This window comes from Hemibagrus wyckioides, linkage group LG03 (genome assembly GCF_019097595.1).
Source record: "Hemibagrus wyckioides isolate EC202008001 linkage group LG03, SWU_Hwy_1.0, whole genome shotgun sequence".
Classification (NCBI taxonomy): Eukaryota; Metazoa; Chordata; class Actinopteri; order Siluriformes; family Bagridae; genus Hemibagrus; species Hemibagrus wyckioides.
The window spans coordinates 21,186,883-21,213,371 of record NC_080712.1 but is presented as its reverse complement, the minus strand read 5'-3'; the positions used below and the strand labels follow the sequence as shown (position 1 = coordinate 21,213,371).

The 26,489-nt window shown below is 38.0% G+C and overlaps 2 protein-coding genes across 4 annotated transcripts; both read right to left on the bottom strand.

Annotated features, from left to right (window-relative positions):
- Positions 1 to 7,527: 7,527 nt before the first annotated feature.
- ap5s1 (adaptor related protein complex 5 subunit sigma 1) lies at positions 7,528 to 14,180 on the bottom strand. Of its 3 annotated transcripts, none has more exons than XM_058386618.1 (4): positions 14,041 to 14,180; positions 13,689 to 13,870; positions 10,219 to 10,510; positions 7,528 to 8,054 (listed from the first exon to the last, which is right to left on the bottom strand). In XM_058386618.1, exons 1-4 carry the CDS (start codon positions 14,155 to 14,157, stop codon positions 7,926 to 7,928), a joined length of 720 nt encoding a protein of 239 aa, XP_058242601.1. In that variant the 5' UTR covers positions 14,158 to 14,180; the 3' UTR covers positions 7,528 to 7,925. The 3 variants fall into 3 exon arrangements, with proteins under 3 accessions (XP_058242601.1, XP_058242600.1, XP_058242602.1); XM_058386617.1 differs by having other exon boundaries at positions 14,017 to 14,170; XM_058386619.1 differs by having other exon boundaries at positions 13,945 to 14,159.
- A 2,993-nt stretch (positions 14,181 to 17,173) lies between these two features.
- Positions 17,174 to 23,146, bottom strand: cdc25b (cell division cycle 25B). The gene is made up of 15 exons (XM_058386714.1): positions 22,611 to 23,146; positions 22,285 to 22,376; positions 22,037 to 22,088; positions 20,637 to 20,678; positions 20,512 to 20,545; positions 20,287 to 20,403; positions 20,085 to 20,198; positions 19,868 to 19,999; positions 19,666 to 19,749; positions 19,330 to 19,512; positions 19,145 to 19,231; positions 18,988 to 19,050; positions 18,796 to 18,894; positions 18,436 to 18,681; positions 17,174 to 18,346 (listed from the first exon to the last, which is right to left on the bottom strand). Exons 1-15 carry the CDS (start codon positions 22,826 to 22,828, stop codon positions 18,206 to 18,208), a joined length of 1,704 nt encoding a protein of 567 aa, XP_058242697.1. The 5' UTR covers positions 22,829 to 23,146; the 3' UTR covers positions 17,174 to 18,205.
- Positions 23,147 to 26,489: the final 3,343 nt, after the last annotated feature.

Genomic DNA, 26,489 nt, shown 5'->3' with positions numbered 1-26,489 from the left:
AGTATTTATATGAATTACAACCCACTGATGAAAATACTCAGAAAGTAAAGCCATATATTCTTTCTTGCTTCCTCCCCTTTTTCTTTCCTGTACAGACACCAGGACTCCACAGATGGCCTTGTGTCACCCGTCAACAACAAAATCAATCAGAATAATGTGACATTACTCACACACAAACACACAGATCCAATTCATTGCTGCAGTGAACCATCTGTGAGCCAGAGTCTAATTTATGTATTCAGAGGTAAGCATCTCTCTCTCTCTCTCATCTCATATACACAGAGAGAGAGAGAGAGAGAGAGAGAGAGAGTTCTCTCTCCACTTTACTGAGCCGTAAATGGGCTGGGAGGAAGCGCTGAGTCCTCTATCTTCATCTGAACAAAATTCTCAGTCCATTGACCCACAATCCTTTCTCTCACTCTGTCTCTCTGGATCGAAGAAGACACAGTGACGAATAATCAGTCTGTCAATCTTCTCTTTAAAAACAATTTGGTGCTAGAAAAATAAAGGTTATGACAAGAACATAACTCAGAACACACTTGAGATCTCCATGACCCAGACCTCACAATGAAAACAAGTTTAACACTCTTAATAGCTCTCAGAATACACTTTAACACTTCATTTACAATCAATACTGCAAATACGATGATTGAAGACATCCAGGCAAGACCAAAAACAGGAGGGTTTTGAGTTTCCAAATATCTTTTGCTCAGAAAAGAAATACAAACTCTCTAAAACTATCAGTATGCAAGAATATTTAGTTATCAACCTACTTTATGACTTAAAAAGATTCAGAAACTGCTGAACACATCAGGTTCCACTCCTGCAAGCCAAGAACAACATTCTGATGCTATCATGAACATAGACTCACCCAAACTGGACAGTTGAAGACTGGGGGAAAAACAACAGGTGATTTTTTCCCAATCTATCCAGTATGGGTGACCCAATTCCTATTTCAGCTGTAGTGAGCAGCAAGGCATCTCTGAACAAACAACACCTCAAGCCTTGATGGGTTACAACAGCAGAAGATCACATCAGGTTTTACCCCTGTCAGCAGAGGGCAGGAATCTGAGGGTTGTTTGTGTGTGTGTGTGTGTGTGTGTGTGTGTACGCCTGCCAGCAGTATTCTCTGAAATTATTTCTTATCTGTAATTGTGTGCTCTGACAGTGACACACTTAAAGTAATTAAATAGCAAACAGTGAATACTAATGAAATTCATGAAACACACACACACACACACACACATATATGCACACCCACATTCCCCTGTATGAATTAATGGAATGACAAAACAATGTTATAAAGTATTACAGTATAATGCTATATAGTAACGAAGATTACAGTAACTATATAATATAGTAACTATATATAACTTATTTTGGTGCAGTTTAGTCTGTCAGTGTATGAAATAACCATAAAAGTAATTATTTATCAATTAGCTACAGTTTATCAGGTCAACTTTATTCCTTGACAACATTACAGGCTTACAGATAAAATCAGCAACATAGTTAAATATATTATTAACCTGGTATAAAATCAGTTTTAACTGTAAATATTTTATGGCTTAAAGGCTCATACAATCAAGCCAACAGCTGCCTGAGGCTAAAGTCTGCTACATAAGGAATAAAAATAGGATGTCAAGTTCATAATTTTTCTGTTTAAGTCCACTAATTGCACACTGTTTTGTCATCAGTTTCACTTATTACATTTGAGATATTTTAACAGTTTGTAGTTTTCTATTAAATAAACATCTTGTTACATCTCTGTACAGAATTTAACCAATCAGATTCAAGCATTCAATAGCATTATGGTTTTCTATACTTTAAGTTCAACCTGTCATGATACTCAGATCAGCAATAAATTAACAAATTATCTGTCATTTCTGTCATATATGGCAAACTCTTTTCTTGCATTCACTATTGAGGATTTTTCATGTATAGAAGGGTTGTGGCAGCGTGGGTGTGCTCAAGCATCAGCGGTGGACAGAGAGGAGGGCGGCTGAAGCTGCAAGTAAAGCGTGAAAACTCTCACCTGTATATCATTATCACCAGTCTATTATTTGTGTCTCCCTGTATGCTTTCAGTGATTCCCATAACCAGAGAGAGAGAGAGAGAGAGAGAGAGAGAGAGAGATCTAAAGGTTCTATAAAGATGTAAGAGGAATCATTTTAGTCATTTTAGAGCACACAGATCTGGGTCAATTTGTACAGGTTTTAATATCTAAGTGATGTCAGTCTGGCATTGTCAGGAATAGCGCATAGCTACTGCATAAGATTCCTATGGGGCGAGTTTAATTGTCACACTGTCTGAGATGAGCTGAGTTTCAGCCCATCAGTAGAAGCCCCACCCAAACTCCCCCCCCAACACACACACAAAGAGGAAAATAAAGTACACAGGGAAAAGAAAGGCAAGAGGTGGGAAGAAAGAAAAAAGGAGTAAGGTATTACATTAACCCTGAGAAATCTTAAAAACACTGTTATTGCTCACGTTCTGACAGAGTTCTATGCCTTCATAGGCATGAAAATATCTGCTAAATTTCCCATTACTCCAGCCCTCAGATACATAATCAAAACAAATTCATACAGAACCGTGAAACCGCTAAACTATCGTAACATTTACACATTTACAACAGTTTAATTACATACCCCTGTGCCATATTATATTTTCTCTTTTTAAGTTTACACCTTCATAGCTGCACACTTATTTGCAAAAACAGTATGACAGAAAGTGTGAACATCTGCCAACAACTAAGGGGAAAAAACACAAAACTACACTTACACAATTAAAACAAACAGCTCTGTGTATATGGGAGTAAAGCATGAGTATGACCTGATATGTTTGCTGCCTTGATGTTATGTTCTTCCTTTAGTCATTTTTAATATAATACAATGAGAGACATTTAGTCTTTAAATAAGTAATTAGACTTATTGCTATATGGACACTTTTTTTTATATTTGTTGAGAGATAATTTGCAATTTCAAGTAAAATAACTGAAATAAACTTCCAGAGCAATATACAACACATTGTGTTTAATACACTTCATTAAACTATAGTCTACTGCTGCCAGTACCCTGGAATTACTCTGGGCCTGATTTAGTTTTTGTTCTACAATAATTGTTACACCTGATTAAATATGAACATGGAAGCTTGTGGAAACTACTATTTTTAATACTGGTGGATCTGTAGGAGGCATGCCAAATTGCATGGTAGATTAAGGGGCAAATTAGTCAGCAAGCCATCTACATTACTAATTTAGCAAAACACAACCAATGTAAAAACAAAACCAAAAATAACTAAGGTAGGATACAATACTCCTGAATTTACCAGAATTATTTCATGAAAATGCGCAAAAAATAAATTTTCAAACAAACGTCAGAATGACGAAAAAAAGTGATCTCAGTGACTCTGACCATCGCTCAAAATCATCTTTTTCTAATCTAAATCTGTCCAGTTTCTGTGAGCCTGTGTTCACTGTAACATTGGATTCCTGTCCTTGGCTGACAGGAGTGGAACCTGATATGATCTTCTGTTGCTGTAACTCATCAAAGTTTGATGTGTGGTGTGTTTTAAGATGCATTGTAAAGTGGGGCTATTTGAGTTACTGTAGCTTTTGCGTTCACTGACTGACCTTCCTCCACTGACTGCTCTCATCAACTGCTGCTCACTCAATTATTTTATAGATTTTTACCCAATCCTGTGTAAATTCATTTAAGTGGGAAAATACTAGATGTTGTAATACAGTTAAAATACATAAAATGATGTTTCTTGAATAGTCCATACCAGACCATTTCCTGATTAGATAATTCCAGGAATAAGCATGCGTATAGTTCCTAATAAAGTGGCCAGTGATTGTATGAGTCGGTCTACATTAAACGCAGTATAAATATTAACATTGTTCTGAATCATAAGAGGCAGGGACATTGAACAGGGTTTACAGATATGTATTACTTTTCTTATCCATGGTGGCAGGATGGTGCCAGTTGTTAAACTAACTGTGATAAAAGTCTATGAGAAAATTATGGTTTTCACTGTTACTTGCCTTGCAACACATTGGAAAAAAATTTTTTTTGAACCACAGACACTTTAAACAGCTGATGAATATGATTACACGTGTCCTAGTGTCTACAACAAAATCACAGCCATGTTGATATTCAGTATAACTACACTCTTGTTTGTGCGATATTGCTTAATTACATATTTGGTGTTTGTAATATAATTATATAAAGGCCATTTTAAAAGGTAATTGAATAGTGGTTACAGCTTTCATTGGTGCTGATGAGGACCAGAATCATTTGCTGATGCTAAATTAACAGGGATTGTACTGTAGCTTGGCTGCACTGGGACTGTTTAGAAACTGCAGAGTGTATTTACCACAATAAAGTGTGCAGTGAATTTGGGGTTTTCCTAATATAAATTTTTTATTCTTAAACTTTCATCCAGTTTTAAACTAAATGACAGCAAACTCACCAATATTCAGTTTAACTCAATTTGAACCCAAGAAAATGGATCTCGTTCCTGAGCTCAGCTGATCTTTAGTAGAGGGCAGGAGGAAGATCAGAAAGCAAAGGTATTTTATTTCTTTTTCTTCTGCCTAGTCCATGGACGTTGCAGAAAGCTACATTGGTTTAGCTGTCCTGTGAAGCCCTCAGTGCTTCTCACTGATAAACACTGAAAGAGAAAGCATTCAAAGCCACCCACAGTCCCCATGAAGACACTAAAAGAGACAAATGCAATTTAAATTAAACTCAAATTAATTTCAATATTTGATGTCCAGCTTTAGACTCGAACTGACGGTTCAAACCTCAAACCCACACCAACTCCAGTTTTTGATGTTCCATTTTGTTTTGAGGTTTATAGTGCCTTTCAATAGAAAGGATGGTTGGGGTAAAACTAGTGAAAGTCAAAAAAAAAGTGAGTAAATGGTTTCAAAAGGCAGAAGAGACCAATTTCAGTGGTTAATATAATTCTTAATTCATATTCATAGTAATTGGAAGCTGTTAGTGACTATGCTTAATTATTGTCTTTGACAAAGTGAGAAAAAGGAAAGTAGGTAAAGAAACAAATTGCCTGGTAAAATATTCAGATTTGTTCCACTAACGTACATTTCTGTATATGTGTAGTTGCTATACTCCACATTTCAGAGATAGTAAATAGTAATTTTATTATTTAGGCATAAAATAAAATAACACCATACTGGAATAGGAAATAAGAAACCATTAAAAACCAATATAAATGTGATTACTCTGGGCATTTATTATAGTCTGGGGAAAAATATTCCCAATTTAGAACAGCATCATTAGACAGATGAATAACAGATTTCACAGTTGATGCAGAAGTAAATATGCCAAGACATTTCTATGATTTCTGAAATAATTGTGTTTGTGGTTTACTAGCCAGCAGCCTCCTGAAATTATTTTGTCTATAGTAAAGAACGGTATATTAATGGTGCCTTTAATCTAGTGCTTTGTCACATTTCGCCCCGAAAGCTTTGAAAAGAAACTACCTGGAACATTAAAGAATGATAATGTGACCTTGATAATTTTTTCAACACATTTATGCCAATGTCTGCGTATGTGAGGCAGAAACACAGTGCAACAGAGACATATGGGTAATAATCATGCTTAAAATGACACAGAGGTTGATGGTGAAAGTTTAGCCGCAGTTTCAAGAACAAATCTTGTCATTGTCACTCTTCATAACATGTGGATCTACAGGGATCCATTAAAGCTAAAGCTACAGGATGGAAGATTTTGGAATTTTGCCATCTCCAGTAGAAAAATACTATCAAGACAATTTCATAAAGTGGGTTATGCTGCTCTATTCCTCCTTTCATCTCACAGCTGCAAGTGCACCCGGTCAGATAGATGGCTGTGTTCCAAACAGCATAATTCACACTTAGTTGTATGCCTAAATAGTAATGGTGTAGTGACATTCTATTTAGCATGGCAATACACAGTCTGAAGTGTGGTCCAAGTATTCGAGACTTAAGACTGCTCAGTTTTACAGAAGTGTTATGAGAATAAAATCATTTATTGAGCACATCAATGTGGCAGTCACAGTTTCTGAGTAGCAGAGATAAACAGTATAAGTTTGATATGAACCAGATAGTGTTGATCCACAAGATAAAACCCTCTTTAATCACTCAGTAACCACAGATATAACCAAGTTTTAAACAGAAAAACACAGAGAAACTCACAAGTACCTCACATTAGGCACGATGAGCTCTCAAGCTAAACAACTTTTCAACCAAGTAATTATACAATCTCCGCAACAAGGGCAAACCAAATAAAAGAACAAATAAAAGCCTTTTTTTTTTGCCGAAAACAGAGTTCGACCAGTCCTAAATCTTTTATGCATTAAATTGATATATTTGATTCACTCTCACTCCCCCTCTCTGACTGGCTGCCTGTCACCATTTAGTTGAACTTAAAGCTAAGGCATGATGACTTTAGGTGTATCCAAGCTTGAAAACCACTAGATGAGCTAAAGTTTTTTTGGCAACCTGCCTATCATACCATTTGTGATTTTTTGAACCTCTTATTCTAGATTTCTATTTATAATATCCTCCAATCTTCTAGGAAAGCATTCCACTAGATTTTGGAGCGTGACTCTGGGGATTTGTACGCATTCAACCACAAGAGCATTAGTGAGGTCAGGCGAGAAGGCCTGGGGTGCAGGCTGTGTTCCAGTTTCATCCCAAAGGTGTTCAGGTTTGGGCACCTTAGTTCCAGTGAAGTGATGGGAAAACATTACAGCATACAAAGACATTCTACATGATTCTGTGCTTCCAAATTTGTAGCAACAGTTTGGGGAAGACCCACATTTGGATGTGATGGTCAGGTGTCCATAATATTTTGGTAAAATGCTGTATGATGTAATGGATACAAATTTCACACCAGCTCCGGTCTGACACAGAATTATCAGGGCAACTCAAAGCAGCTCTGGAAGAGCCGATTAGAAATTAAGACTAATCACAATAATCTAATTATTTACAGTTTCTTACAACTGTAGATTTCACTAACCCCACGTGAAAGGTTTCTAACACTAAGAGAAAACATAATTCACATCTAATTTGTGCTGCCATTTTTGAAGCCAGGTTTGAGTAGACTTCAAATGTATTACTAAATGTTCAAAGGTATTAAACAAATAAAATAAACTCAAACTAGTTATATGCATTGGCAAGACCTGCCCTACCCTGCTTCACACATATTTAATGAAGGATTTTGCCACCACAAGTTCTCATTTTCATTAAGTGAAGCATTAGTAGATTAACATTTAAATATTTGCAACAAATTTCACAGAGCCAAATTAAACCTTGACTTCACCATGTCAACAGATCATACCAATTTGCACACAGTTTTCTGATTTAGTAATTTCAGATGTGAAAGTGAGAGTGAAGAATGTCAGGTTGTCAATCATTGTCAAGAATTTCACAGACATCACAGTAATTCTGGAGGTCCCACACTGCCCCCTAATGGAAAGGGAGGCTCGGATGTGAGAGGATGTAGACTGATTTAGACACAGGAGCATGATTCATTATCACATTTATTATATTTTGAACATATCCCCATATGCAGTGTTACCCCACAGGTGTGCTTTAAAGGAATATAAAGGATCATAACAGTTCCAGCATGCAACTGTAAAAAAAAATATATCAGACTTTATTTTTTCACTGCATTGTTACACAATTACACACTTTTACACACACACACACACACACACACTTCAGGTGACTCATATGATATGAATTTGCCATATTCATTAACACTCTCTCCTTGATACTGCTGATATTTCTGTCTTAAACCTATAGAACTTAATAAAAAAATAACAACTGGATATAACCAGTGAGGCACGAGATGTTTCATGAGCCACTTTCTTCTGTATTCAGCTTCACTGAATACTTACACAGCACATATCCAAATATTTTATTTGCCCATGTAGCTGGATAGTTCTTTGTCCAGGGTATGTGCAAAGCGATGATTAAGGAAGAGGAGCTGCCCATGGGGAAGAAGCCTCTGAAGCATTGCATCCACCCGGTCACTTTTTAACAGCACCTGAGAATGATGCCAGTGTCAGCCAATAGGGAAAGACCGTGTGTACAACAGACAGACAGCCTCATTTAAGTAATAATATGAAGAAGAAGATGATGATTTGTTTATATAGCACTTTATATAACAGTATTATACAACAAGATATAATGGAGGTATGAGTAGTTGAATAAAGGTATGGTGGATATAAAAAAACAGAAACATAGTATAGAGAAGGAGAATAACTGCCTGGTTACTGAAACTAACAGCACAGGGAGAGAAATTTCAGAACTCTGGCTTGAATTAGGAGAGAGATGAGATATCAATATTCTGTGGAAGTGAAATCCAAAGTTTAAGCCCTATGACACTAAAAACCTGATGCCTGTTGAAGAAAACACCAAAAGGGGGAAGTGTATGGGTGTAATAGTTCACTACAGTAACCCATAGCACAGCTGTTTTGGAGCACAGGCTTTGTATGTGGGGAGAAAGATTGTGTTTTTAGTTTTACAGTAGGGGAAGAAAGTGTATGAGCAGCTGAATTCTGGATATATGCTCAGGTTCATTAATATTTGTACACTGACAAATTATTTCTATTTTAGCTGTTTATCACTGTACAGTGGATTGGCATTAACTGATCAATATTCAAAGTGCAGACTTTCAGCATTCATTTGAGGGTATTTACATCAGAATCAGGTGAACTCTATAGAAATTATAGCACATTTTATATGCAATTACAGGGTTTTGTTTTTTTTTCAAGAGCCAAATGTAATTGGACGACTGGTCAGTCGGGTGTTATCCCTTCAGCACTTGTCATTCATCCTCCATATGAAGTCTAAAGAGCTGTCACTGCCAGTGAAGCAAGTCATCCTTAGACTGAAATCAAAACAATAGGTGTGGCCAAATCAACTATTTGGTATATTCTTTAAAATAAAGAAAGGAAACCAAAAGACCCACAAGGCCATGCAAAACAACTATGGTAGATGACAGAATGGTGAGGAAAAACCCTTTCACAACAGATGGTTCGTTCAAGAACAGGAACACCCTCAAGTAGTAAAAATGACAATTATATTTATGATATATTTATTAGCTTGTCCAATTACTTTTGGTCCCTTAAAGATGGGGGCTCTCCTATAAAAAGTGTGCTCCTACACTGTAATTTCAGATTCTGTAATTGCAGCATCAGATCCCGTATCAGCAGGCTGCAGGAGAGCTTCTTCTAGCAGGCCATCAGAGTGTTGAGGCACAACCTACTCGATCACTGCACTTTATCATTCATCACATTTACTCTGGACTCTTACTGATGGATAGCACTGATATCAGACTCTGACTGTCCTTGTACAGTATGTGCAATATCTCCCACTACAACACTTTCTGACTGCATACAATGTTCATATTGCTAAAAGAATATCATCATTATTTTACTTGCTAGAATACATTCATAATTTAGATAAACATTCATAATTGAGAATACTTTGTTGTGCAACATCTCTAACTGCACCATTTTACTACTGCATACACCGTTTACAATTTACTTGTATTTTACTTGCTCACTTTAGCTTCTTTTGTACTACATAAGAGCTACTTAGCATTTGTGCACTGTGTCTGAGTAGGATTGTACATCTGTAGCACAAGAATTTCACTGTATGTAAGCGCTAAAAGCATGCTTTATGCACATGACAATAAACTTGACAGTTGAAGCTTAAAATAAATATCAATGCCCATATATTTATGGTCCTGACTATATCAAAGTCTGTTGGGTGGTCTGGCTGAAAGGCCAGTGAAATAAGCACTAATTTCAAAAATACGATATGGAAGGTTATGAAGGCATACATTTGAGTTCAGCTAACATGATTTTGTTTGGATCTTTCAAAACTCCCCACTGAAATCAATACAGTGTGGTGCAGTGAACAATGAAGTGCTCTGTTGGACCCAATTTTTGTATAGTAGGTTTTAAATAAGTCTAAAATCTAACAGAAGCTCAAGTCTATATATAATTCAGCACCAGTGTGTTCAACATTTCAGCATCAGATCTGTTCAATTGAACATCTTGTATCTCTGAACAGAACAGCATATTCATATGAATATGTGACAGTTTCAATCTTGTTAGTGTATCAAGTTTTACACGGGAGTTTTTTTTACCTAGGCAATTTGTAATAACATTTGTATTAGTCACACTCCAACACACACACACCTCACTTCCAGGTCCAAGCAGACGCAGTTCCTCCAGGCAGTGGCGTGTCAGGTTCCGCAGAGTACCCTCAGCAAGCAACAGGTTCTCATGTGGCTGACACACCAGAGTAAAGGCCAGAGACTGAACCCCAAGCCACAGCGCAACACAGCGCCCTTCAAAGGGCTCCCTGTGAGCCAAAGACAACACGCCATATTCTGCGTCACTCAAAGCAGTAGCCTCTTCACCGAGCCCAGCCTCCACAAACACTCTGCCTGATGCCTCCCGGCTTGCAGACACAGCACTGCGCACCTGCCTGGGAGAAAGAGTGAGAGAAACTGTTTTAGGATTCAAGTGCAGTTTTCAATGCACTATTATCAAAACTTTCCCTTATGGCACAGAAATGTACATCACCTACATGAAAAAGTAATCCCTTGCAGCACAAGGATGAAAAGATTTTAGATAAAATGCACTTGCCCTTTACAGCTAAAACGATGTAGTACTTTGTAAGGTTTTGTCAGATATATTTTCTCTTACATTTTTAAACATGATTTGATTTCAAATGAAATTAAAAAATGAAAAAGCCTAATAAAAAGCCTTCTGGGCAAGATCAGCTACTGAAGTCAATCAATAGTTGTGCACTCGGCCCTCAGCCAAATGAATGGCCCTTTAATCCTCTTTCAGCATGGTTTCAAACACTTAATGAGGGTGATTCTGAAAATGTTAACTACAGATTTCCAAAGAAAAAGTTCCAAGAAAAATGTACTCTAAGAATTACTTTGAAATCAAAACATCCCTTTATTTTAATCTCTCAGTATCAATCATTGAGGGGGCAAAAAACCTTGTTTACTTGTACATCTCTAAATGTTTCTATTTTCTAATTGTCACCATGCACACAAAGGCAAGAAAGATTAATATCCAGGAAAGATTAACCAGTGATATTAAGCTGTACCTCTTCCTTCCTTATCCATCAGTGAGCAAAAGTGTCTGTGCTTGATTGCTACTGTGCCACAATTAGGTGGTTTTAATGAGCTTGCACTAACTAGCAGGAGTATGGGCTGACAACAAATCTTTCATCCATTTATTCATCTTCGGTAATGGTGTCATCCTGCTCTGGGTCACAGTGAAACTGGAGCCAATCTCAGCGAAACTGGGCACAAGGTAGGATATGGGTCGTCCATCGCAAGGCACCATTCACACACACACCCTTTCATTAACACTAAGGGCCAATCTGATGCAGTCAATCCAGCTACATACATGGTTTTGGACAGAAGGAGGAAACCAAAGAACCCACAGGAAACCCTGACAAACATGAAGAGAACAAACTAATACAGACTAGAGTACGATCTCAGGATCAAACACAGGACCCTGAAACTATAATGAGGCAACACTACCCACATCATGCTGCTATGAAAGCAAATCAGTCGGATTTAAAAGCAAATCAGTTAAGATAAATAATAATTTAGTAATGTGAGATTCTATAAAAATATGATAATTAAAATTACTTCTAAATGACTTTTCTGTGCTACTGGTATCAGTCTCCAACAGAATATTATAATTTTCGGCCCTTAGCAAATCCACTGACTGTAGCTTCACCACTATTGCTGCTCAAATTGCTTGAGGACATTGTATAAACTATTCCAAATAAGGCCAAAATAGCTGATGCTTCTCTCACAAAGTGCATACAGCATACCCCTAATTACCACATTTGTTCAGTGCTGTTTACTTGATTGTTCTTTTGAGGTGCTACGTTTAGCAAATCCACAAGGCAAAATGTAGGGTGTAAAGGCAGTTAACTAATACCAACCATAATCATGTTTTCAGCATTGTTACCTGGACAGAATTCTTGTCCAAACAAATTGTAAACAAGTTCTTCCCAAGTGCTTGATTAATAACTCTTGACTGGAGACCTTTAATTGTTAGTGCAACCCAGGGAGCTATTGTGGTACAGTGATATATAGACAGGGATGCACAGACTTCTGAAGCAACTGCTGTGATAACAGAGCACAGCTGTTCCATTGTGCAGTGCAGCTTTCCAAAATACAAGATACAGTATTACTCACCATGGCCATACAAACGATTGTGATTAACATTTTCTTCTCTAGCATCAGGGTGGCTATCAAAGTAATTAACTGAAGCAACTTATAAAATCTATCAAAATCAAAGGTTTAATATATGAATAATGTAGATAATTTAGGAAAACTGCAACATTCTTATTTTCACTTTCATTAAGGGTCAAAAAAAGTTTTTAATTAAATCTATAATGCACTAAAGCGTGGAAAATACTGCAGGGGTTAAGGTTAGGATCTGAATACTTTGCAAATCCCCCATAGATCTGTGTATCATCTGTTAGCTAGTAATTTTGTTGCCTTTTAAAATTTGGCCTTATGGGAGCATACAGAGATTAAACAGGCCCAAGATCTAAACCCTGAGGGATTCCCCAGACCATAGTGGTGCTCATAGATTCAGAATTTCTAAGTGTGACAAAGTAGACACGGCAAGGTTATGCAATTGTGCAATTTGTGAGACAATGTGTGATTAGTCCATCTACTTGTTGTTTCTCCTCCAAATTCATTTTGAGAAAAGGATGTTGTAATATATATAATCCAGCACATTTGTTTTCAGTACACTTGTCACTATATTTCTCGACAACCTTTTAAATCAATGCTGACGAGTTACGGGTGTGAACTCGAATTCAAATTCAATTTTAATTTAATGTGCAAGCAACAAGGGCTGAAAAATGTCAACCCCTGCACACAAAAATGTGATGATGTGGAATCACCCCAGTCATGATACTTGTGTGTATTTTTCTTGCAATCATTGTAGGTGCTGTTGCAAAATCCAAATAATTAACCCCTACATTTGTTGATGGCTAATAATCTGGTGTCAATGCCAAAAATAAAACCTGATACTTATCTCCTTTTACTGTTGAAAGACAAGGGCACTTATCTCCCATTTATGCCAGCAACCCCTGGTGACAACCGGCTCCATGTTGCCCTACAAAAAAAACTATCCATCCATCTATCCATTTCTGTGCCGTTTGTCCCACACAGACTGGAGCCTGGAGCCTATCCCAGGGGACACCCTGGATGGGGTGTAAACCTCACACAATCACACACCCATTCTCACACCAAGGACAATTTAGAGATGCCAGTCAGCCTACAACAAATGTCTATAGACTTGAGGAGGAAATCAAAGTACATGGAGGAAACCCCCCGGGAAAAAGGGATAACATGCAAACGCCAGGTATGCAGTGCAGAGATGGGAATCAAACCCCAACATATCTCACCCGGGTTTTGTGGTGAGGGTGAAAAGGGGCAGGTGACATGAGCATACTCTTAATTCTGAATGATTATGGTTATGAAGCTTCCTCTGAATATACATAACACGGGGAAGTGAATGAGGTTACACCTAAACACAGCATGTGATGCCACTGCCAACAGCACAGAGTGCGAGAGAGTGATGTTTGCTCCATGTGGGCGAGTGAATATTACCTGGCTACGAGCCCTAGAGTCTCCTTTTGGGCCAGTCTCTGCTGCTCGGCGGTTCTGTGGAGCAGTGTGACCTCCTCTGGCCCGAACAGGCGAGAGTAGAGTATCCGGCTCTCACCGACAGAGAGCGCGCTCACCGGACACACGGTGTGAATAAGAAAGCAGACCACCATGACTTCTTTAAACTAGAAAAGGATTTAGACTTATTAAATGAAGAGTATATGTGATAAAGTGTAACAGAGTCAACACCCATACTTACAGATTAGAATAGACTGCATTAAACGTCCACGGACACACATTTAGCAGAATTAATGTAACTAGCATAACATACCGTAGCGAATCCTACATTTCTTACCACGTTTCCTACATTTCTATTGCAATACACTTTACGAAATGTCAGAAAATCAAGTCTTGGTGTGAAAAGTCTACTAAACGAAGACCATCTGATCACTCCACCGTTAAACAAAAACATTTCCGGCTTTAGTCATGTGACCGAGGACAGGAGTACCCATGCTAACACAAGGTGGCGGCATGAGCTTGGTGCTAAATTATAACACCGCTTAAAAGACAGATGTTAAGGCCAAAGGCTGTTTCCTCGGTAATTATTCTCAATTTCGAGAATCAGTAAACAACTATAAATAAATTAATTAAATCTGACACTAAGTCAAATGAATGGTGCAAGTGAGCAGCAGCTGGTCTGTGGGGAGTTTGCTCACCTCAGGCTGATTCTAATTACCGAGCAAAATACCGAGACGCACAGAGCTGTTACAAAAATATTCTCAACTAAAACATTTTTAAACAATAAAATTGGTTAGAATATCGTTTAATATCTTAAACCTCGTCTTCATACATACAAAGATGCAAAAAATATATTGTTTTACTACAGTAATGAAGTGTATTAAAAAGTGACATCAATCTAGGTGGATGGATGGATGGATGGATTAGATACTTTATTTATGCCAATGGGAAATTTACACATGTAATATCTCCTTTGGTGTTAATCAAAGGTTTTTAGTTTTCAAAAAGAACAAAAACAAACTGCACCCTTGGATGAGAATAACAGTGAAATGCAAAATGCTGTAACATTTTCTACAGGAAGATTACTTTCTTGCTTTTGGGTGTGACAACTGCAGCAGTTGAATGTCTCTGTGCAAACACACAGGGCAGCTGTTACTTAACAACTGCTTGACACGCTCACTTAACCCTGCAGTGAAGAAACCCCCCAGTTCAAATGTATGCTGCCCATCAAGCAGAAGCACAAATCACTCAAATCTTCCACAGTAAGTGAGAGTAAAGGGAATGAGAGAGAAACTAACAGAATTCTAAGTCTTCTTCTTAACTGTGATTTATGACTTAAAGTCTCATGTTGTCTTACGTAGCACCAGGGTCACTGGTGCAGTTTTGTCACACCCAAAAGCAAGAACGCAATCTTCCTGTAGAAAATGTTACAGCATTTTACATTTCATTGTTATTCTCATCCAAGTGTGCAGTTTGTTTTTGTTCTATTTGAAAACTAAAAACCTTTGATTAACACCGAAGGAGATAATATTACATGTGTAAATTTCCCATTTGGATGAACAAAGTATCTATCTATCTATCTATCTATCTTCACTATGTACTGCATCAGCTATGTGTGGTTGAAATGACAATAAAAGCTTCTTGACCTGAAATATCAAAAAAAAAAAAAAAAAAGTTAAAAAATTAGAATTTTTAAAGCTTAGTTTCACTGATGACATTCACTCCACATCCTAGTTTTTTTTTTTTTATCAGAAGTATGTCATTTATTAGTGGCCTGACAGAAAGCAAATTCAATTCAAACTTGTAATTCCACTATTTTTTATTTTTCCTGTCAGTGTTTTGCCGAGTCAAAAAAAAAAAAGCTTTTAGTGTGGTGAATATCTGTGCAATTTGTGAAGGCAGGCCTCTTCAAAAGCAAGAAACCCCCAGGTGCAGACATAAAACCTGTAATTTTTGGTCACAGCTCTTTTAGATCACCCATATGTTGGTCTTACACAACGATGGTGCATTTATCCAGATCCTGAAAGAAAAACATCCCCTAAAAGTCATTAAAAGAAGGTATTGGAGACGTGTTACTTCCATTAGCACCAGTTAAGGCACATGTGAAAAGGAATTTAAATGAGGTTAGAAGGATTGTCGTATAATAAACTAAACATTCAAACAATGTTTAGGCTATTAAAAGACAAGCTCATCTTCTCTGACAATGGGTTAAATTTCCGAACAACTGAGTTGCAGTAATAACAGGATGTGGCTGTTGTAGCAGTTCCAACCCAAAACTAGCATTGACAGTAAAGGATATGGTTTTAAATTTAGAAGCACTCTGACTGCATGATTCACTGAATGGAAACTCACAATGTCCATGATTCTATTTTACTCAACCTCGCCTGTGGCTTTTAATTTCATTGGGTTTTCTACCAAACCACAAGCATGAAATATCTAATAGAACATTCATTAACTTTTTGCATACAATAATTTTTCTCTTGACTAATTGTATATAAACACAAAATGTATGTCTTTGTAAAACTGTCTATTAAAAACAATTTTTTCAGGCAGATCAGAAAAAGCTTTTAACGTATTTGATAGTCAAAACTATTTGATAAAGTCATTCAAGGCCATGCTATAAAATTTGGCATTAAAACCACATGGTTAAGACAAGCCAAATGCTTGCCCAGTCATCTAGAGACATTTTGAAATTTCTAACATGAGCCAGCAGCAGTGTAAATGGCACAAAAAAGAGGAAAAAAAAGTCAGAAATACATGATTCAGCAATACAAGGTTCACCTGCTTAGTCAGATTGAGAAAATATTGCGATTAAATAGATTAATTTAACCATTTTGCACATGAAAAAGGAGTATGAGAACAGATTGCACAGGTTCTCTCAATGCCATGCACACATCAGAGCAGCTGTAAAAAGAAAAACAAATAAAAAAGAGTCACTGCTTTTGATTACTAATTAGATCTGTGAGTAAAAAATGCTTCAGTGCTGTGATCGTTCACTACAACAGCTGCAGACACCTCTGAAGAACTCACAACTAATCATCCATTCAAGAGTCTGCCCAAGACAAAAGAACTTTTGTGTACTGCTTACATGTCTAGGCTCCTTGCGTAAATGTCAGCTGTCTAAGCTGTGCTATTTAGCATGGAAACAAAGAAAAATATGCTAAACGTGCTGAATGTCTTATAAAAGCATTGTTACTATACATTTTGCTCTTACTCCATCACACAGATGATACAACTGAATTCTGGTATCTGCTACAATCATGTAGCGGATAAGGCTACAATGCATCATGGAAACAGCTGCACACACCCCATTAGAGGTTATGAAATTCACGTGGGCAGATTCTTGAAATTACTTTAACCATCTTTAAGGCCCAACCTGACAGGAGGATTTGAAATGTGGACACACATTGCAACAGAACTTTAAGTGCCATGAAATCCCAGAGGGGGGGGGGAAAAACAAAAGTAGTCTCATTTGCACGCATAGATGAAAGTAGTTTATTCCCCCAATATCACATTGTTATTGCAGTTAACAGATCAGATCACATGCACACACACAGGACCAAACATGGCCAAAAGCACAGAGGCTCAATACACCATCTTACACACAGATTTCTCATTTAAGGAATGCTACACATGGCATTTAGGGAAGGGGGAAATTACACAATTTGTTATTAAAAAAAAAATAAAAAATAAACAAAAGCCCTAAAGTTACATGCAGGTTTATTGCTGGGCATTTTGGTGAACATTAAGGTCATCTCACGCTGACCAGCAGCAATCAGCCAAGTCTGTCCCTCTGAGTGAGTGCAGTTCTAGACAGTTTCTATAAAAAATGGTTTCTCCCACCACCTATAATATTTTATGCTTCCAAAGTAAATATCAAAATACAGGATCAGCATCAGAAATAAATTTATATTTAAAAAAAAAAAAAAAAAAGGCAGTGCAAAATGGCCAAGTAACCCACACACTGCATTCACTATTACTCCAACACCCAGGCCTTCTAACAATTAAACAGCACTGGTCATTCATAGTTAACTGTTAAAATCTTTCAAAACAGTTAAATACCTTCTTTAAAATACACTGATATTGACCCATATTGGAATGTACATTATTGAATAAGAACATTTAAACACTGGCTGGTTCCAATACAAACTGTAATTACAACTGTAGAAATGGCTCAGACCTAGATTGGCAGGGACAAAGATTATGTTTGCATCAGATAATAAAGGAGCACTCTTCACCATAAACACTAGAAAGGTAAGTGCTTTGAGGTCTTCAGCTAAAACGGGGGAGAAGATAGGGGTGACAAACCCAGCAGCAGTAATCCACTGGGATAGTAAAATGGTGTAAAATGTGATTGAGTTACGGCAGTAAGTGTGCTTTTTGACCATGGGCAGTTGACCAACACAATACTATATATAATTCATTAGGTCACTGTTACATACTGATCATGTGAACACAGTGTGAGTGAGATTAGGCAGTAAACCTGAGCGCATGTTTGTGCCTCAGAGCTTTTTAAGGCGGCTGTACATGTCTCTTTTGCTGCGCTCTCCGGCCCATGTCCGACTCTTAAGGCGAAACTTCTTCAGATCATCCTTAAAGTCCTCATGAATCATCGGCCTGTATTCCTGGGGCTCACATTCCATCTGCACATTAACACACAAATCAGTAAAGATCTAAACACCACCACACCCGCCATGGAATACAAAAATCACTTGGAAACAAGATCACACACCTTATGTAGGCGAAAAAAGTCTTTGTAGCCTCCCTTTAGTATGTACAATTCAGGGTAATGGAGATTCGGATAGTCATTGAGGACACGATCTCTCTCGCGCACAAAGCGACACATTCGTGGGCCACGTTCGGAAGAAAACTCACAATGGAACACCAGCAGCACACGTTTTTCAGGGCAGTTTGACAGAATGGGCTGTTTGAAAAAGCACTCCTCAACCTGGTCTTCTTGATGTAAGTTTAGAGCACCCTGAGAACAACATTCAAAATATCAGATTTAGTGTACTGCTCAATATATAACTTTTGTGGACAGCTTCAAAAGTTGCCTATACATCAACAAAAAGAACAGCACCATCATCCTCACCTTGATGTGCCCTCCATCATACTCATATGGATAACGACAGTCAATGATGAACAGCCTTTCCACCACATCACTGAACTGTCTGTTCATTGCTGCACACATCTGAGAGCACAAAGGAAGGGGGAAAAAAATTTAACATAATCCAAAAAAGAATATCATCCAATAAATTTCCAAATATATCGAGTGAATGCTTACAATTTCTGGAGTGATGTATTTCAAGTCTTGGTGTTTTCCATCCACTGTGGGCAAGGCAGGAGGCTACAAAAATATAAATAGAAAAAAAGGCAAACTTAATATAAAATATAGCCTAGAAACAATTTTAGCCAGAGAGTAGTTGTTCAGACGCACTTACCTTGGTAAAATCTCCAATTACATTACTGGGGTCAGCATCCAACAGTCTTTCTATCTCTGTATGATTAAAAGATTTTGAGCGCTGAACCTGTTTAAAAAAAAAAAAAAGAGAAAGAAAGAGGGGAGAAGTTTAGAGTGTAGATGTATCAATCATTTGGCATAGCTGCACATGGTCACACGTCTTACCTGTTGGGGAACAGCATCCTCCTGCTCCATGGCAGTGACGTGCGACCCAGCAACACTCCTCCTCCTCTTAACACGTACAGGAGTGTTCTCATCTCTGGGCCTATCTGGTCTTTTAAGTGGCGCACGGCATCCTGTTGGCATCGATGGTGAACGAAACAGCCCCCGAGGCCGACATCGAACCGGCTGAAAACCATAACACAAACACAATGCCAACAAGTCAGCTATGAGCAAAATCAGTGTAGCATTTGTTCATCAAATCAGTCAGAAGCATATAAATTTAAGAAAAAAAAAAAAAAAAAAAATAATAATAATAAAAAAAAAAAAAAAACCACATACCGAGTCTGTAACGTCTAAGCTTTGGTCAGCAACCAGAGGAGCTGTGAGCAAACTGGCCATTCCCATAGGTACCTCAGAGTCAGTCTATCAGAGTCAGAGAAAGCAAAAATACACAAACATTTAGCCGGTTTATTTACCTTTTGATTGTTACACAATCCCAGCCCTTCAAATTTACATCATCTTTTCCCCAACAAAACATCACCTCCACATCATCAAGCACATCTAAAAAGCCATCATCGTCATCATTAGGAAAGCTGGTGAACGATGTGCGTTGCAGTGTGAAGGGACTGTCACTATCTGGTGAGGCTAGCTGATTAGATGAGGTAGGAGAAAGCTGTGGATGTGAGAGAGAATTAAGTCACCATACATATTTATCATCAAAAATACCAATTACAATGCAATACTGAAACCACTGTTACCATAAGAGCAGGAGCAGAGTTGGGTCGGCTAGCAAAAGCTTCCTTTGTCTCTCCAGCTGAACGCATTCGACAGCGAGAAACAGGCTTGGTGGGCTTCTTAAATTCAAAACTTGTCTACATAAGAATGCAAAAGTTAGACAGGTATCGCTAAAAAGACTTTTGGTGTTAAAGATCTTAAATGTGTCTTGCATCAAAGACTTACATCATGCAGGTTCTCCTTGTTATCAAAGCTGAGTGTGCAGCTCTGGCTAAAGACACCATAGCGAGGCATATCAGAATCTTTACTCTTCAGATTGGGACTGAGACCTAGCAACTGCAGCTACATACAAAAATCAAAGTATGAAAAACTGTTGAGTTTTCAGATAAATAAAGCAAAGCTTATCAAACACCAGACGCTTGCCTTAATAGCACCAATCTATATACTTACCGGCAATGAGTTAATCCTGCGAATTGGCACTCTTCTGTTTAAAACAAACAAAAAAAATTACAATTTCAGTCTTTTAAAACAAATACAAGTTTCATTTTGTGTTCAAAAGAAAATCTTCAACTTACTCATTTATCACTCTTGTAGCATTTTGTATGGCCTGCTCAAACCTGAAAGGGAGAGCAAATACAAAGTTAGATGTATGCCTGAGAGGAGTCTGTAAAACAGAACACAAAATTAAGGACACAAAACAACTTAACTTATTTACATTCCAAGACTGGGCCCCTAACCACACACTGGGGGTTAAACACATTGTGATCCCCACCTGTATGCTAAAGAGCTCCTATTAGAAGGGTTTTCTAATCAACCATATGCCCACACAACACTAACCCCTAAAGCAAGCCCCCTTTGTCAGAACACAGAATGAATAGCGCCTTGAAAGGGGGAGGGAAAAAAAATCGTGTGTCCTTTGGGGAAGAGGAAAAGGGAGAATTAGTGAGCCGAGTGCAGCCAGGTTGATGGGGGGCCTCCTTTCATTACATCGGCCTAGACGAGCACACGCTATCCATGCTGCTCCATTCAAAAAAAAAAAAAAAACTGAAGTGTGCCAGTCCATACACCCAACCCCCCTGTGCTTTGTGCAAAGGCACCCACCACCACATGGGTAACAAACAGCTGCTAGTCAAAAGGGGGCTGGAGATGAATGGGATCTTCACAAATAGTAATTGGTCAAAAAGGTAGCACGACTCAGTCTAGAATGGCAGATGTCTACAGAAAGATCGGCTGCCGCAATATCAGTAATGTAGAATAAGTAGTCACAAGTTTTCAGCTGGCACATGTGCTGCTGAAGTGAAATGTGTTTACTCATCACATCCTTCACAGCACATCTTTTACCTAAACAAGCGATGTGACCCCATTTCTATAAGCCAACAGGCCCAATAAGTCATAAATGCAGTTGCCACATCACAGTCCAATCCCCAAAAGCTACCAAACCCTACCATACACTGGGATTAGATTTACAATCCTCAAGCCCAACAGTCACATGAGACCACAATAAGACATGTATGGACTGTAAATCTTAATAAGCCAAATAACAGAAACAATCATAAACATGAATCCCATTGGCATTCTGAATTACAAGCCAGATGTAGTCTACCATTAATCACCACAAACACTGAAATAGCTGTTCCAGTGTTTCCAGTCTCCCTGCTAATGTGACATCCATGTGGTCAATTTTTAATTTGGTACAATAATGGACTATAAGTTGTACAACATAAATGTGACCCATCTAAACAAAACATTAGTTTAACATACTATATTTCTGGTAATAGACGAATAGCACACAGAAAAGGCCAACAGGCAATGGGAAGGGGGGTGCTGGCCCAGAGACAACACTGTGGATGCTGAAAGCTCAGTTGGAGACTGCTTCACGGGACAATTTAAACTATAATGCATTTGCTTGTCCAAACTTCATAAGCATGATAAAACAGCTTGCAGAAATATTCCCGTGTCAGTCAGTACAACTCACCTCTGTTCGGCTTCAACTGAGTCAACAGGGCTGGGAGAGTCCAGGCCCAGTCCTGAAACACGAGATGGAGAGAACAAGTCAGCCTACATATCTGCAGCTACTTTTCAGTGACATGAGCATACTACAAAGTAAAATGTACGACACCCCACTAATGCACATTTACATTTTGGGAGGAAAAACAGTCCCGTTCCAGTCATTACTACCAATGAAATGATTGATATGAGAGCGAAGAGGGCGACGGACTTCACCTGCATCTGAAGAGGTGTCGGAAGCGAATGATGGAATCTTCAGCAAGGGCACATTTTTCTCCATTTTCTTCCTTTTGGGTGTTTCACATTGCCTAACAAAACACAATTACTTAATTACTCAAAATATTAAATTGCTAATAACCAACAGATTTCCTTCCTCGCATAGCTAAAAGCTTAAGCGCGCTGCAAAACGGCTCTTGAGAAGAGGAAGTAAGAAGCACTAGCTGGCTAAAGTGTTAGCAAGCGGACCAGACCTGCTAGATGGAAATAACATTCACAAATACTAGCGACTAAAACGAGAACTGCTGTAAGTCTGTAATGCTCACCCTTCGAGAACAGCGAGATTGTCCATGTTGAGTGTTAAATTAGTCACAGGAGACAGCACAGTGGTAGTTCCGGGGGAGAAGAGGTTTTTGATGCAGGGGGAGCCCCTCAGCCCAATCTCGGGCAGAGCTGGCCTGGAAACTCTGGGGACCGAGTCAGGGCCTGCTCCAAGCTCAGGGCTAACAGGCCTGACGTCGCTTGCAGTTTCGATGATCTCCATTTTTACACTTTCGCGATGTCAGAGGGCAGTTCAGAAATAAATTTCAGCCAGTGTTCGGACTGCAGGCGGCAGTCGCTCTTAACAAACAAAAAAGGTTAGCTTGTTAGCAACCAGTCCATAAACAATTTTGTTTAGGGTGAATAAAAACACGCTGCAGAACCGCACATGACGTCGACGCCTATAACTAAAAAGTCCGAATTAAAATGATCATTATAAATTAAAAGGTCATTTTCTTTGTTTCGTCTTGACAGAGAGCTATCGCATCAAGCGCACTCTCTCTGACCCATTCCAAACTCTGCTGTGAGAAAAAGAAGTGCCGAGGTTAGCCCTTATTTATGTTCAAAATAGGCAGCCCACGAGCGGCAATCCGTACGACCAATCAGCGATCTCGATACATCTGATCTGTCCAATCAGAGGCGCTTGTTTTTTTCCTCCGCGGTGTTCTTTAAAAAAGTCGGCATGACAGGCACACGCTTTGGCCAATCAACGATTAGCACACGTGTCACTACATCCAATGACCTTCTGTCTTTGACTTTACGGGCGGCAGTAAGTAAAAATATTCGTATAGAAAGGAGAAGCTTTTTCCCGCGGAACGATTCAAGCCAGGCTTGTACACGCCCTCAACAAGAGCTCAGCCAATAGTAAGGCAGGAACCACGCTTGGCCCGTACCATAATCTCAAAAATAAAGGTTTAAACTGTAGCACTTGAATTTATACAAAAATGCTACCAGTCTATTAATAATATTTACGGTAATATAACTAATCGTCATAGAAGTATAAGATTAGTAAAAATATAGTATACATGCGCTGTCGCCTTGTATCACATCTGTAATCATCATACTTTTAAACACTATATACTGGATTGGCTTTGTGATTGATATTGGCATTTAAACGCCATTGTATGTATCTATGGTAGGAGACAGTGTGTTGTTTTTGTCACCAAAGCCTGAAACATTGTAGTCAGTGAGATTTTAGACACAAAAATACCCTTTAAACCTATTCTTGGAATAAATGGTGAAACTATTTATGGGACTATTGTTAATAGACTATCTTAATACCTCCAGAATATGTCCCCTTTACAGTGGCACTCTGAGAACAAAAGAGTTTTCAAGATGAAATGTTATAGTTAATGGTTGGGTAAAACACTTTCTTTCCCGATTTTCCAAACAGACACAATCCTACTTTCTACATGTCATAGCAACCGCTTGGTCTCCAGAAGCAGCTGTCCCCTGTTTGACAAGATCCCTCCAAATTCAGTACAAAGAAGCTGTGAGAAGCGTTGGGGGAGCGGTAAGCATGGTTAAAACAACACACTTTGTCCTGTTTAATACTCAGATATTTTGGAATAATTGTAAAAAATTACCAGTGCACAACACACAAGATGATGGTCATGTAAAATGCCTCAAGTCAAACCAATTAAAAAGGAAATAGTGTGCATCATGACCTGTAGCTTTAACTGTAATACAAGTATAATATTAATACGTTAAAAAAAATTCAATCTAGCCTAAAAGACTAATGCACTATTACAGAAATGGATGTATAACATGTCTTATACTGACCCTGGGTTAAACAGCCCTAAATACATGTCTCCATTTTAAAAAACACAGTAGCTAGGATGCCATTCAAACTTTTTTGTGTTGAAGTTGGAAGCTAACTCTCATATTAAAGCACTTTTTCTGCCTTTGTGCCTTTACAAATATATCATAGCTCATTCACAACATTTTCGTGGGTATGCAGTATTAGATATTATTATTTTTCAATGTTTATTCTTATTCTTATTCTTATTCTTATTCTTATTCTTATTCTTATTCTTATTCTTATTCTTATTCTTATTCTTTTCTAGATCTTCTCTTCTTTTGTCCTCCTTGCTGTGGTTGATTCAAAACACACCAAAAGGCCACCATACTACGTTTACTATTACTGTTCTTACTCTGCTCCTAATTTAATGTCTGAAGGAACATTAGGTTTATGGTTAAATAGGTATTGGGAAGCAAACCAAACAAAAACATCCCTTTGTGAAAAACACCCCCCTTTCCCTTTTTTTTTCTGAGATGTAATCATATATGTGTTTAAGTGTCAAGGACAGTTTTAATGGCCCTTTACTAAGAAAAAAATATGTGATTGAATATATTTCAGATTTTTCAGTTATGTGCTTAACAATAGAGAGTTAAGAAATTCAAATTCAGTTAGGAGTAAAAACTAGTTGAACTGGCCCCCTGTAAAGGAGCTCCAGAGGCAAGCTCAGGCAGTTCTATAGATAGCTATTTGCTTACATGTAAAAACGTGCCATTAGGGTTTACACTAGGATGGCAGGGTTGGTCAGGGTGTGTGAGCTAAACATTGGTTGGGCAGGGACAACCTTACACACGTTCACATATTGTATTCAATAGGATTAGCATGCAGCAAATTGCAAATTTCTACTCATTTTAGTGGCTAAATGAGGAAGCTTATGTTCAAGCATTTCCCCAGGTTATTCAACTAAAATATTTAAAGTAATTTATGTATAAGAACTGGAATATGATGTTTTGGATTCATTATAAACATAATAATAAATCATTCTGAATATCCAGCATCCAGATCTAATGTGGCCTACTGTAAAACTAAGATCCTAACACAGTAACCAGTAACTAGATTTTCTAAATTTGAGTCTTTTAAGATCTAAATTAAATAGTGCCTCATCTACTAAAAAAAGAAATTCATGTATTGCATTTCATATCTGCTGGCCTAACATTTAAGTCAATGTACATTGGGGTGGTCTCAGCATAATAGCTTATGAAAGCATTATGTATGTGCATTGACCCATTAAGAGTGTCTGTAAGGAATAATGATCTTCCTGGCTGGGGTGTAAAGTGGAGGCTCAAGGGAACAAACCCCCATCCAAACTGAGCAGTAATGAAACGGCAGTATAGCTCGAGTCGACAGCACCAAGCTGAGGTCACGGCTCCCCCACCCTCTCACAAATGCACACTCAGACAAGATTATATCAGCCACACCAGAATGTTTATTTCAGTTAAGCCCAAGCCACAATAATGGCCTTAGTAATGAATTTCACTCTAAAGTCTGTTACACTATTAAATTAAAGCATTAAAGAATATAGTCATATATCCTTTAATGGATATATCACATATATAGTATATGACATTTTTTAAGCAGTTTTAAGCTAATTTATTCACAGGATAGTGACAAAGGAAATTCATGAGATGCATGATTAACATTATAAAACAAATAATTACTTTTGTAGATAGTTCTAAATATACATTATGTGATTCCAGACATTTGTAACTTCCTTCATTGTTCCAGACATAACTACACCATTTTATGTCATTTGTGACTGCAGAATTGCTGGCTTTTACAGGAAACTTTTCTTGGGTGTGTGCTGGTGGTTTTTTAAAATGTACATCATTGAGTATGCGTGAGAAATCTTCTTTGTGTTTCAAAAGTTCTTCACAATTAACCTGAGCAATTGGCCTCAGACCATAAGGAGTCTAAAGGGAAGATCATTAACACATGCATGGAGCCAAGGCAGGAGGAAAAGGCCAATCCTGGGTCTGAAGAGCAAATAAATCTAAACATGATTTAGCAAACCACATGTAAATGCCTCATAAATGGCAAATTTCATCAAGACTCTACCATAAATCTAATCACCTAGATATATTGTTAT

What these genes read in the sequence shown, in the direction of transcription:
- cdc25b (XM_058386714.1), bottom strand. Translation starts at nt 22,828, where the DNA reads ATGGAGATCATCGAAACTGCAAGCGACGTCAGGCCTGTTAGCCCTGAG. An exon ending in ATGTGCTTGATGATGTGGAG is followed by an intron (nt 19,750 to 19,867) that starts GTGATGTTTTGT and finishes TGACTCTGATAG; the next exon opens with ACTGACTCTGAGGTACCTAT. An exon ending in AATACATCACTCCAGAAATT is followed by an intron (nt 18,895 to 18,987) that starts GTAAGCATTCAC and finishes TTGTGCTCTCAG; the next exon opens with ATGTGTGCAGCAATGAACAG.
- ap5s1 (XM_058386617.1), bottom strand. Translation starts at nt 14,157, where the DNA reads ATGTTTTTGTTTAACGGTGGAGTGATCAGATGGTCTTCGTTTAGTAGA. An exon ending in ACTCTAGGGCTCGTAGCCAG is followed by an intron (nt 10,511 to 13,688) that starts GTAATATTCACT and finishes TCTTTCTCCCAG; the next exon opens with GCAGGTGCGCAGTGCTGTGT. An exon ending in TGCTTGGACCTGGAAGTGAG is followed by an intron (nt 8,055 to 10,218) that starts GTGTGTGTGTGT and finishes CATCATTCTCAG; the next exon opens with GTGCTGTTAAAAAGTGACCG.